Source organism: Drosophila grimshawi, unplaced genomic scaffold, assembly GCF_018153295.1.
Source record: "Drosophila grimshawi isolate 15287-2541.00 unplaced genomic scaffold, ASM1815329v1 contig_44, whole genome shotgun sequence".
Classification (NCBI taxonomy): Eukaryota; Metazoa; Arthropoda; class Insecta; order Diptera; family Drosophilidae; genus Drosophila; species Drosophila grimshawi.
In genome coordinates this window covers 18,375,373-18,387,494 of record NW_025063240.1, presented here as the reverse complement: position 1 = coordinate 18,387,494, position 12,122 = coordinate 18,375,373, and the positions used below count along the sequence as shown (strand labels likewise).

Sequence of the window (12,122 nt, the reverse complement as noted above, 5' to 3'; positions counted from 1 at the left end):
CAACTAATCCCTAAAATGATCGACGAACACCATCCAATGCAAATTGGTCTGTGTAAGTATTTGGTGTTTACTCTGTGTTTCGGAATTGTTAGGGATTGTGCGAAAAGCCGTCGGACTTTTTTTCTTCCAAACATTCCACTTTGCCGACGGTATTTTTTAAAGTGCTTAATATCATCCTTAATTTGTTAGCCTGCTTTTTTTTAAGAGTTTAATTTAAGTAGTAGTACAATTCGATAGAGAGCGAGACTTTCATTTGATAAACCTAAAATATTTGTTAAACCATTAGAAACTATGTATATTTAACTAATGCAGAATAATCTTCACTAGAATTTATTTATATTTTAATTGATATGAATTAAACATATTTGAATGTGCGAAATAAATTTGTATTCAAATTAATATAGTTTATTCATTTCTGAGAAGTCTTGAATTCAATTTTATAGGTTCTCCAAAATGTAGTATAGTATATCATACGGTAAGTTGACAAAGTTCATTAAGGTTATTGTATTTTCCCATCCACTCACCACGAAATACAAAAGAAATTTTAAGGATATTTGTTTTAGGATTAAATTGTGTATATCTGTGGTAATTTATTAATATATAAACAAACCTTCACTAATCCGACATTCCATACGTATTCAAAGAATTACAATCCAGGAAAATTAAAGTTCAATCATAAAAAGAAAACATTTACCCTCACAAATACCTATATTTAGAACATATTTATAAATATATCAGAATTCTTGGAAAAGTCTATACATGCATATAACTTATTTGCCAAAATAATTGTTGTTGTCTGAGTACAAACTGACAGATACACTAAGAACCACTTGCAGCCCTTGGCACTTGAGGGAAGTGTGCTTAAGTCAAACTGGCAGAGAGCCAACACAAAATCTGGACACATTTTATAGTGGGCAAAACAAATGCTGACTTCTGTCAAAGATTAGGCAAAAACAAAGCATTTATGTTATGTGTATTGCTAGCAAAACACAGCAACAACAACAGAACGGGATGCCATAATTTCTTTGTCTGCCCAAATCCGATTAAATTAAACGCCAGTCGACGGCAACAACTCTCTGGAGCGACTGACAAACAGCAGCAACGGCGGCAGCGGCTGCACACAGCATCCTGGCAAGGGTTTCCTGCCGACTGCCGAAGACTGCCAACATATGCCGCCAGCAGCCGTAACCGACGTAATGAATCCCCTGCCTCAACTCCCACCACCCCAGGCGCTAAGCTAGCGCATATTTTAAGCACGAGCTATGCAAGGGGTGAGAAATGAATGAGGGTAGGGGTTGAAGCCCCTTTTGGTTTTTGATTCATTCAAATATGCCCCGGTTTGGCGTGCACACGCACTACTCGTAAATTCTATTATAATTTAGTTATAAGCAGCGCAAAAGTCGCGTTCGAGGGTGGTTCTGATTCCTCCCCCCTGATTTTGCTGCTGCACATTAGAATGTAATTAGTGCGGCGAAAGCGCAGCAGCATCTCGCTATCAATGTCGGGATTTGCACTTGTCCTCACAAATCCGCAGCTCCTAAGCGCTGACATGTCCAGCCAGCATGTTGGCATCCTTTCGGCCAACTCAAAGACGGAAAAAGTGTAACAGGTGCGCCAGCTGAGCGGATTAGTAAGTTGCTGGCATTGTTGTCGAGGTGTCCAAAGTTAAATGTATCAGCCAGCGAGTAGCGATGATATGATAAGCATATGGCATATGATAGAATGCAGCAGCAGTTGCTCTTGACAATTAATGCGATCAGTCACCCAAAATAAGTAGCATATAGTTATAAATAAATCTGTTCACTACATACAATAAGAGCTCAAATGCTTGGTTATAGTTATGGGTGATATCTCAGCACATAGGCCAGACTGGCTCTGACAGTTGTATAACTAAGTCAGATTGATTGTTATTCTAGAAGGCTTGGAGCGTCTTCCCTCTCAGTCTATATACGAAGCCCAATTAAAGACTACAATCTCAGAACGAGATGAGATAGTCATAAATAAAATAATCTGAGTTACGCACAACATATTATCGCAATAATCAATTAAAGGCACTTCTCAATAAAATACCGAATATTTGCTAATATTTTATATAAAATATATAAAAAGTAAATACTCAACAATATGATAAAAGTTACAAGGTGCAAAATTATTTAGATTGTAATGGAAATTGTCATTTCTGTGTCGGCTTTTCAATCTGCACACAACTGGCAAATGGCATTTCTTACACGTAAAACCACAAAACTAATTGTTAACGTAAATTACTTTAAAATGCTGCACATATTTCCGGCATAAATTTTGCATTCCAAAGAAAATTTTTGTGAAAATTAAATGAAATTACGCACATGTTAAATCATTTAAATACAAAATGACAAACGCAGAATGTGAAGTACTACACACACACACACACACACGCATAAGTCAGGGAGTATGTATGAAAAAGAGAAAACCTGCGGATAAGGGCAAAACAAAAACCAACTGAAAAAGCGCGTAGCGAAACAAGATAAACGACACACACACACACACACACACAACAAATTACCGTACAATTTCAACAATTTGCCATAAATTGAGACAACAAGCAACAAAAAGGCGGGCAGGCATCCAGCCAACAGCAACAACAAATGCCGCAAATGTACAGTCATTTTTTGCCACCAACAACTCGAACAACCGCATTCGCACAAAATACAACACACAATACGTATACGCAGCGTTTGCCCATACAAAAAGCAAGTGCGTGGAATTTCCACTACACACAGCAAAGAAAGGGAGAGAAATAGTGAGAAAGAGAGAGAGAGAGCGAGAGAGAGGAAGGGATTGGCATACGGTCACGCACATATTTCGCAACAAAAGTCATTTCAATAATTGCAAAACCACAAATTTACTACAACTCGAAATGGTTGGTTTGCCAAATGGTCACACTCCCAGCTACAGTTACAGTTTCAGTTACTGTCAGAGTTACAGTTACATATACAATATACAGTTACAGTTACAGTATGGGGTCAGCAGCAGCTAAAAATGCAGATAGGTTTAACCGCAAATGCAAAATCCCGTTTGGGACATAGTTTTTGCCCAGTTGTAAATTGTGAGGTGGCCGCAATTTGCATGCCAAAAGTGAAAATAAAAATAACTGAAATGTTTCGTCCATGTTTTCCATGTTCTTGGTACCACGACACAACCGCAAAATCCAAAATAGTTCCAATGGACATCAAATGTCAACAGCAGCATCAGCATCAGCATCAGCCCCATCACCAGCAACATCAGCAGCAACAGCAACAGCAGCATGTATCTGGCACAGGAGCCGGACATACAGGACCCATTGCAATGGGGCACAATCAACTGATGTTGCACGGAAATGAGCGCATGTTAACAACACCAACAACAGCAGCAACAAACACTACGAGTTGTCAACCGACCGCCAGCAAGACAGCAGCAGGAGCTGGAGTTGGAGTAGGCGGTGCTGGCGCAGGGGCAAGCACAGGAGCCAGCTCCCACAATGACAAAATGGCGTCAGCAAGCCGAAATGTCAACGGAAGTTGTATCAACCACAGCAACACCAACAGCAGCAGCAGCAGCAACAACAGCAGCAGCATGGTCAATGCACAACAGCAACAACAGCAACAGCAGCAACAACAAACGTTGACAATGACAATGACAAGAACGGGAGAAGGAGTGGGTGTGGGTTCAGGTCCTGGCCCTGGTCCACCAATGCAGCTGAACAGCCACCGCGTCACCTTAGGCGAATGCAGTCTCAATGAGCTGGATGGCTTTCCATCGTCAGCAGTAGCACCACCACCGCCATCAGCACCAACGCACACACCACAAGCGCCTCAAATGCTGCAGCAGCACAATCTAATGGGCATAGGAGGAATGGGCGACACAATGGCTTTAAGTATGAGCAATCATTGTGCCTATTGCTGCCAGCCAATTTGTGATCGTTATATTATGCGAGTTGTGGACAGCTCGTTTCACGAGGGCTGCTTGAAGTGTACTGCATGTGCCCAGCATTTGGTGCACTCTTGTTATGCGCGAGATGGGAAACTCTATTGTCGCTTGGACTACGAGAGGTAGGTGGATGGGTTATGGGCTGTAACTATCTACCCAGAGTCACAGAACAGGTAGTAAAGTATTTCCTAATCAACAGACTCTACTTGCGTAATCGTTGCCTTGGCTGTGGACACAAAATTGCTGGCGATGAGCTCGTGATGCGCTCCCAGGAAAATATCTTCCATCTCAAGTGCTTTGCCTGCGTTGTCTGTGGAGCCCTGCTAAAGAAGGGCGAGCAGTATGTGGTCAAGCAGGGACAGCTCTTCTGTCGCTTCGACTATGAAAAAGAGGTCGAAATGCTGCAGGGCTATGGTGAGTTAAGAGTCAAAACTATGTATATATCCCTTATTTAAGTCTGATATGCATTTTTGTAGACTTTTATGGTGATGACCTGTTTCCACCTAAAATGGATGGTCGTCGTGGACCGAAGCGACCACGCACCATTCTCAACACCCAGCAACGGCGTGCCTTCAAAGCATCCTTTGAGGTCTCACCCAAGCCCTGTCGCAAAGTGAGAGAAAATCTAGCAAAGGATACGGGACTGAGTCTAAGGATTGTACAAGTATAAATAATTTACTGAATATATCTAATTTATATTAAACTGTTATCGATCTCTCCTCTAGGTCTGGTTTCAAAACCAACGCGCCAAAGTCAAGAAAATACAGAAGAAAGCCAAACAGGAGCCACCCGCCAAAAGTGTTAGCGACACACACTCTCAAGATTCGCAGGAGTCCCAGGATAGCAGCTTGACGACCAAAATCAAGGACGAAGCGCAGAGTGACAGCGAATCGCAACAGGAATCGCCATTCTCTGCAACCTCCGACGGACTGACAAGATTGCGCTGCAACATCAAGGATGAACAGGAACAGGGCACTTTAAGCTGCATGGAAACCAACAAGGGTAAGAAGATAAAAATAGAAAAAATAATCGTACAAAATATCTGTAAATAAATTGCACACCCTAGAAAACTGCAACAAGAACAGCGAGCCCATTCTGAACACCATACTGGGTTTGAGCTATGCGACCTTTCAGCAGCTAATGGGTCCCTTCACGCAGACACCAATGATCAATCCGATCGATCGGCTCTACAGCATGCAGAGCTCCTACTTCCGGCCCGAGGAGCTGGGCGCCTATGGCGAATGTGGCGGCAAGGAGTCCATGGATCACTAGTTCCCGCCAGCAGCTAAACACAATTTTAAGCCAAAATCAAAATTAGAACTTGTAAAATAAACAAAAAATGTTAATGTGCTAGAAACTCGATTAACGTAGTGGTGCAGCAGCACGTGCAGAAAGTACGCAACCGCCACCCAATCCCAAGTGCAACCACCCAGCGCAAGGTTGCGAGACTTTTGGTTGTGTCCTGCAGGTGCAGCGCCCAAATTCGTTCCACTCGGTTGACAAGAACAAAGCGTTTAACACAGCAGCAGAAGCAGCAGCATCAGGAGCAGCAGCAGCAGTAGCCACAACCAACCCCGAAATGGGCAGATTTCCCAAAATGGGCGTAAAATACCGATTCGTCATGCATTGTTCGTTCAATGTGTGCTCTTCGGAGCGACCCTGTTGACAGCCCCGAGCTGTCATTGTGGCGCAAGTCGAGCGACCCCATTTCAGCTTAAATCGGTGACGACTGAGATATCTGAGGCATGCAGGGGCCGCACATAGCATTGGCATGCTTGCAGCGCTTTTGGGGGCGGGGCTTGAACTACTACATAGAACTGAACTCTTCTTGAAAGATTATTCACTCTAGAAAAATATTTTATTCATGTTTTATATTTAGAAAATTTCTTATGCGCATCGTTTTTAGATAATCTTGAAGTTGATTTTCAATTTATCCTACCAAATGAAATAGTTATATATTTTTATATGATTTTAAAGCTCTAATATAATTAAATTGATGCAATTTCTTAAAAAAAAAAAACAGAAATTAACTTAAATTAATAACTTAAGATAACATATTAATGAATAAAAATAACTTGGAAGCAGAACGGATCTTTTATACCAAAACAACTGTTGTAAGTAACATTTAATGGAGTTTATTGTAAAATTTGTATTTGTTTGTGTAAATACATATCCATATATACATGAAATAGTACTTTCCTTCTGGGTAACCAAGTTAGAAAACAGAAAATTAACTGCACTGTTTGTTTATTCGTTATATGTTTTGAATAGGATACTGTTGGTATAGGTTAGATACATGTAAGGATATATATAGAGATATAGGGATAGACTTGTTGAAAGATTTCAATTCCTGCATAGCTAATAGGCCTGCTTGGATTGAAAGAAACCTGCTACCCTTTATTGAATTTGGAAGAGAGCACTGCACGTGCTTGCTTCCTGAGCCTTCCTCCAACCCTCGCTCAGCAGCCTCATGCAATTTGTCACAATATGTGTCACATTAGCCACAGCAATTGTGCTTAAATGTTGTCGTCGTCGTCGTTTCCCTCAGCGCTCGTCATCATCATTTGTGCCGCTAACCAGATTATACCCCAATTGCGACACCCAAAGCTGAGTAGTAAAAGTAGTTAAACAAAGGGACATGCCACACAACCACCACTCACAGTTCATGGACCAAGGATTAACCACTGTTGAATCTTCCGAGCTGGACATATAAGTGTTTTCTTTTACACACTTTTAAAATGCGCATCAGCGGGAACTGAAACTCGAATCGTTCCGGAGGCCAACATCATTAATCAAATGCTGGAAAGACCATAAAACAAGTGCATGGCAAAGAGCCCAATGCAAATGGCTGGCAAAAGTGTCTTGACTTACAGTCCTTTTACCATATTTCTCACTACTTCTACTGCATTCGTGTTTTTACTGGACACTCGCTTGTGGTATAATCGAGTGGCATTTTCGCATGCTGCGACGGAGTCACATTTGCGAGTCGCGCTTTTAAATGGACAAATTACGTAATTAATTGTCGCATTATCGGAGAGCAATGAATGCATTTTAATGGGCATTAAAACCTTCGGTCTGGCAAACTGATGGCAAACGTTAATGTGTCTGCACTATATGCAAAAAATAAGTAAATAATAAGTTTACATTAAAAGATCTCTTATTTGGACATAATTTTATCACAATTAAACCGATTTTCTTCTAGATGAATACTATACTTAAAGTTGGCATCGCAATTCTGGATCAAAATTCAGTTTCTTTAGTGTTTTCATGTACACATCAGTTTGCTTTTAAAAACGATTGATTACGAGATCCAAAATAGCACTGTTTTCCAATTGAACAGGCTCGGTTTTTTCCATAAGCAGCAATGAACCATTTGCTCAGTCGGTTATCGGAACATTATGCAAATTTAACGGCCATTTAGTATCCTCAAAATCTACTGCAGATTGCCGTTTGAGTTTTATGAACAAGTCAACAAAGTAGAGGCGCTCAAAAGCCAATCAGCATTGTGAATGGTTAACAAAAATTCATTTTTCAATACTTTTTCACAGTCGTAATATCTTTGTTCGATTCAGTCACACGCCGTTATGGCAACAATAAAAATCAAAAGTCAATTGAATTTTCCCAATAAATACAGCTCAGTAAAAGCAATGCACATAAAAGTGAGGGGAAAATGTGTATTTGCAGTAAAAACAAAGCAGAGCAACGTCTGTCAATATTTTATTATTTTATCACGGTCTGAAAGATGACAATACTTGTGACTGTGTGCAATAATATTGTTTTAATTATATTGGATGCTGGGAAATATGCTGAAGCGAAATGAATATGCGTTGATGTAGGACTTAAGTGGTCTTATCTATATAAATGCATATGTATTGTATGCTAGATAAAATATTTTTATTTGACGAATGATTGGCATGTAGATCCCAAGATAAAAAATCCGCATCCAGAGGCTTTTTAAAGATCTCTATTAAAATTAATTTGTACAAAAATAGAAAATTAAAAGAATAGGCCCGAGCAAAGCCGAAAATTTACCTCCAACCAAGTGTTCAACAGTATTTATTTACATACTTGCCTCTCTCTATGTGTATATATGTATGTACAAACGCGATGTTGATTTTAGTTCAATACGATAACAGAGCACCATCAAGTTACCAGCGCCGAGAACTCTGTGCCGACGATCAGTTGCCTATCTGCACTCAAAGCGATTGCACGCAGCAGCACACAAAGAGAGTGGGACGCCAAAGAGATTTGAGAATCAACAGAGAACTAAACCTACAAAACGTGATCTCAATTAACATCAGCAAAATGGCGAGAATTCAAACTGGTGAGTTAGAACCGGCCACTGAACTGATATTGATAGAGAGATAGACAGAGAACGAGATACAGAGAGAGAGAGAAAGAGAATGAGTAGAAAGTGCCGCATATCTCGCTTTCATTCAATATATATGTAAATAAAAATTTGCCTTACAAAATCCAAACAATCGACTAAGCCAATCTTCTACAGTTCTTGGAAGCATTACGCCCAATCTGCTGGGCCGTACTCTCACCCACGAGCATGTGGCTATGGACTTTGAGCACTTTTACAAGCCGCCACCGGCAGATTTTCAGAGTGAACTGGAGCAAAAGATTAGCATGGCAACGCTCGGCTATGTGCGTCTATATCCATATTCGAGTAAGGAGAACGTGCGCTTCTACGATGAGGAAGCACTGGAAGCATCCAGAAAGGATGTGCTGCTCTATAAGAAACATGGTGGAGGTGCCATTGTGGAGAACAGTAGCTATGGCCTCAAACGCAATTTGGAATTCATTGTGGATCTGGCGAAGACAACCGGTGTGCACTTCATAGCAGGCACAGGACATTATATACATGCCACACAGGATGCCTCGCACAAGAATCTCACTGTCGAACAGATGACGGATCTCTACTCAAAGGACATCCTCACAGGCATCGAAGTCAATGGTCGCATGGTGAAGAGTGGTTTCATTGGTGAGGTGGCCAGCGTTTATCCCGTTCAAGGTGAGCACAAGATAATAATACATGTTTTTTCTCTAAGTGTATCTCTTGATCTTGTAGAGTTCGAAAGACATTCACTACTTGCCGCTGGTGAAATTCAGGAGGTACTCGGCTGTGGCGTCTCGCTGCATCCACATCGTGTGTCCAAGGCGCCATTTGAAATCCTGCGTCTCTATCTGGAGGCCGGTGGGCGGGCCAACAAGTGTGTCATGTCGCATTTAGATCGTAAGCAATCTATCATTGCCAAATTGAACTTCTGGTAGAGTAGAGTATTCCTGTTGCAGGCACTTTATTTGACATGGATGAGCTACTCGAGTTTGCCAAGATGGGTTGCTATCTGCAATACGATCTCTTTGGCACGGAGTGCTCCTACTATCAACTCAATTCAGCTGTGGACATGATCTCCGATGGCCAGCGCATTGATAATATCATCAAGCTGATCAATGAAGGACTCGTGGACAGGCTGCTTATGTCGCACGACATACACACAAAACATCGATTGGTATTTCTTAATTTGTATATTGTTGTGAATTTAGGTAAATTTGAATTTTTTATACAGACATCCTATGGTGGACATGGTTATCATCACATCCATATGAATATACTGCCAAGAATGTTCCAGCGCGGTGTAACTCTTGACCAGGTCGAGCAAATGACGGTCACCAATCCGGCCAACTGGCTCAGCTTTAGTGCCTAATGAGAAATCGGTTATCGCAGTTGGATTAAAGTGCTCTACTTTATAATTATTATGATTATTTGTTTACATCATGTTTAGTGCGTTGTTGTGTTCATCTGATGATTAGATAAGCTAATCGTAATTGCCAATTATAAAAATTATTGGGTGCATCTTATTTTTATATGGTTATTTGGACAACAGTTCTTATCTTCGAAAGTTTGCTGCAGAATTTTTCGAGATAAAATGCATAAATAAATGTTTAACAAAGAAAAAGAGAGAGAGAGGGAATTTTAAATTTGTTGTTAAATTAGTTGACCTGTTCCATGACGGCGAAACATGTTGCATGATCTGCTGCTTGTGTCAAAGTTACCTCAATGACAAAGTTGAACCTTAACGCTCATAATTATGTTAGGCTCAGGCCCATTACATGAACTCCGTCCGGTTGTTTAGGCTTACAACTTGTCAGGCAACAATCATAAGGCACAGATGTCACTCACTGTCGTGGACATCGGACAGGTCTCAGGCAACACTAAGTTTTGCTGTCGCAATCTAAATGCAAATGGGTTGGCCCAAAAAGAGCCACAAAACCCATAACCAAGAATCTTGCGCATAATGCAGCCAACAGTTGGGGCGGTAAATGAGTGGGCCCAACTCATTTGACGTGTAGATATAGAAGTAGAAGTAGATGTAGTGTGTGTGTGTGTGTGTGTGTGTGTGTTAAAGTGTACTCGCTTTTGTATTTGTGGTGCTATATAAGTAAGTACAAAGGAGCATTGAGCTCGGCGACGTCTGTTTCAGTTACATTTCGGCATTTGGCACAAAATTCATAAATGCTAATTTCAACACATTGTGCATACGTTACAAATATGAATATTTACCATAACTAGGCACGCACACAAATAGCTACTCACATATATATAAATATATATATACAGGCCTGCACACACTTCGATTGTGTGTGAGCTGACAGCTGCCTCGATGCTGGTAACAGCCGCAGTGGCAGCCACAAACGCAGCCGTTACGAGAAGACCCCCCCAACCCTGGTACGCCCTTCTGGACGGTGCACGAAGAGAATGACTTTGAATCAAATATTCGAAATTCTAGTAAGCTATACTTGATCTAAGCACGAATCGAAAATCTTAAAATAAGTAATAGTGGAATTTTAGAATTGCTAAATACTTTAAAAGATTTGAAGTCGCGTTTTCAAGTCTAACGCTTGAAATAAATCTTGTTATCGTATTCTGACTCACTTGAAGTATTTAGTAATTTTAATGGCATATACGATTAGTTTTGAGTACGTTAATTTGTGAGATTTTTCTCTCTGTGTAGTCATCTTTATCGGCAAAAGGTTTTGCTATGGCTTTAGCTTTTAGCTGGTGCTGGGGCTTGACTTTGTTTCTGGTTTAATAAAAGTCGTTTTGCAAAATGAAGCAATTGTGTGTGCGTGTGTGTGAATATATATGTGTGTGTGTGTGTGTGTATGTGTGTGCGTGTTTTCTAGTTTTGAAAGCACAGCCTGCCTCAAAGCCTCAAAACGTATCTCGCAGTTACATTCGTAGCCCAGACGAGTCGATCTGTGTGCCCATTTGTATGTATGCCTGTGTATGTTTGGCAAATATGCGTCAAATCACACAGACGCACAGTTTTTGAATACCAAATGGAGACTAGAACTCCAGACACACACACACACGCACACTCACAAACACACTCGAAAGTGTAGTCAATGCATAGCTAGGCATATAGTCCATATTTGTCTACTTGATGCCATAGATTGAGATTGGTTTTGCCGCCTGGTCGTCGTAATTGGTTGCATGCTCGCCACTTGGCTACCAAACATGAATTGAAATTTTTCAATTGAGTATGAGGCCTTAGAGCCACATTATTAGTTTAAAGTTGTTCGTAAGAGAAGCCAACTAATGAGTTTCCAATAGGCCTAAAAGTGGCCAGTAAGTGGCGCCACCCTCGAAACGTAATGAGAAAAACGGATTGTAAGCAGCGCCAGATGCTGCAACACCCCTCAACTAGTTACAATTTGCCAGCTGCTGACCTCAAACCCCACAACCCAGCCATACCCCGCCCGCTCCCCAGCGACTGCAGGTAATTTGAATTGCAAAATCTTTTCCAAATCTAACTTACACTTATGGTTCAAAGCGTATCCTTTGCGTATCGAAACCAGTTAAACATGACAGGACATCAAAGGGGCGTAGTTCACGAAAATGAAAGTATCCCCGATTGACTTTTGTGGCCGGCAACAAAACTTGAAATGTAAATATGCAAATGAGCAACATGATGTTTTATGCAAATTGCGTTTATAAATATTTAAAGCGCATTTCGCAACGGACCAAATTCTGGAGCATGCACGAAATGCATTACATATTTCTAACTATACATATACATATATATATATGGAATGTTTTTCATTAAAGCAACAACAATAACAAGAGCAGAAAAGAACGCTTACATCAAATGGATAACAGCTGTATATAT

At 40.8% G+C, this 12,122-nt stretch overlaps 2 protein-coding genes across 3 annotated transcripts; both read left to right on the top strand.

Moving 5' to 3' along the window:
* Positions 1–5,341, top strand: LOC6557023 (LIM homeobox transcription factor 1-beta). Of its 2 annotated transcripts, XM_032739969.1 has the most exons (6): positions 1–52; positions 3,197–4,067; positions 4,145–4,359; positions 4,422–4,609; positions 4,671–4,947; positions 5,012–5,341. In XM_032739969.1, the coding sequence occupies exons 1-6, from the start codon at positions 16–18 to the stop codon at positions 5,215–5,217; spliced, it is 1,794 nt and encodes a 597-aa protein (XP_032595860.1). In that variant the 5' UTR covers positions 1–15; the 3' UTR covers positions 5,218–5,341. The 2 variants fall into 2 exon arrangements, with proteins under 2 accessions (XP_032595860.1, XP_001983762.2); XM_001983726.2 differs by lacking the exon at positions 1–52 and having other exon boundaries at positions 3,011–4,067; positions 5,012–5,339.
* A 2,819-nt stretch (positions 5,342–8,160) lies between these two features.
* LOC6557407 (phosphotriesterase-related protein) lies at positions 8,161–9,708 on the top strand. Its single transcript, XM_001983727.3, has 5 exons — positions 8,161–8,269; positions 8,450–8,962; positions 9,020–9,184; positions 9,244–9,461; positions 9,519–9,708. Exons 1-5 carry the CDS (start codon positions 8,251–8,253, stop codon positions 9,654–9,656), a joined length of 1,053 nt encoding a protein of 350 aa, XP_001983763.1. The 5' UTR covers positions 8,161–8,250; the 3' UTR covers positions 9,657–9,708.
* The last annotated feature ends 2,414 nt before the right edge of the window (positions 9,709–12,122 follow it).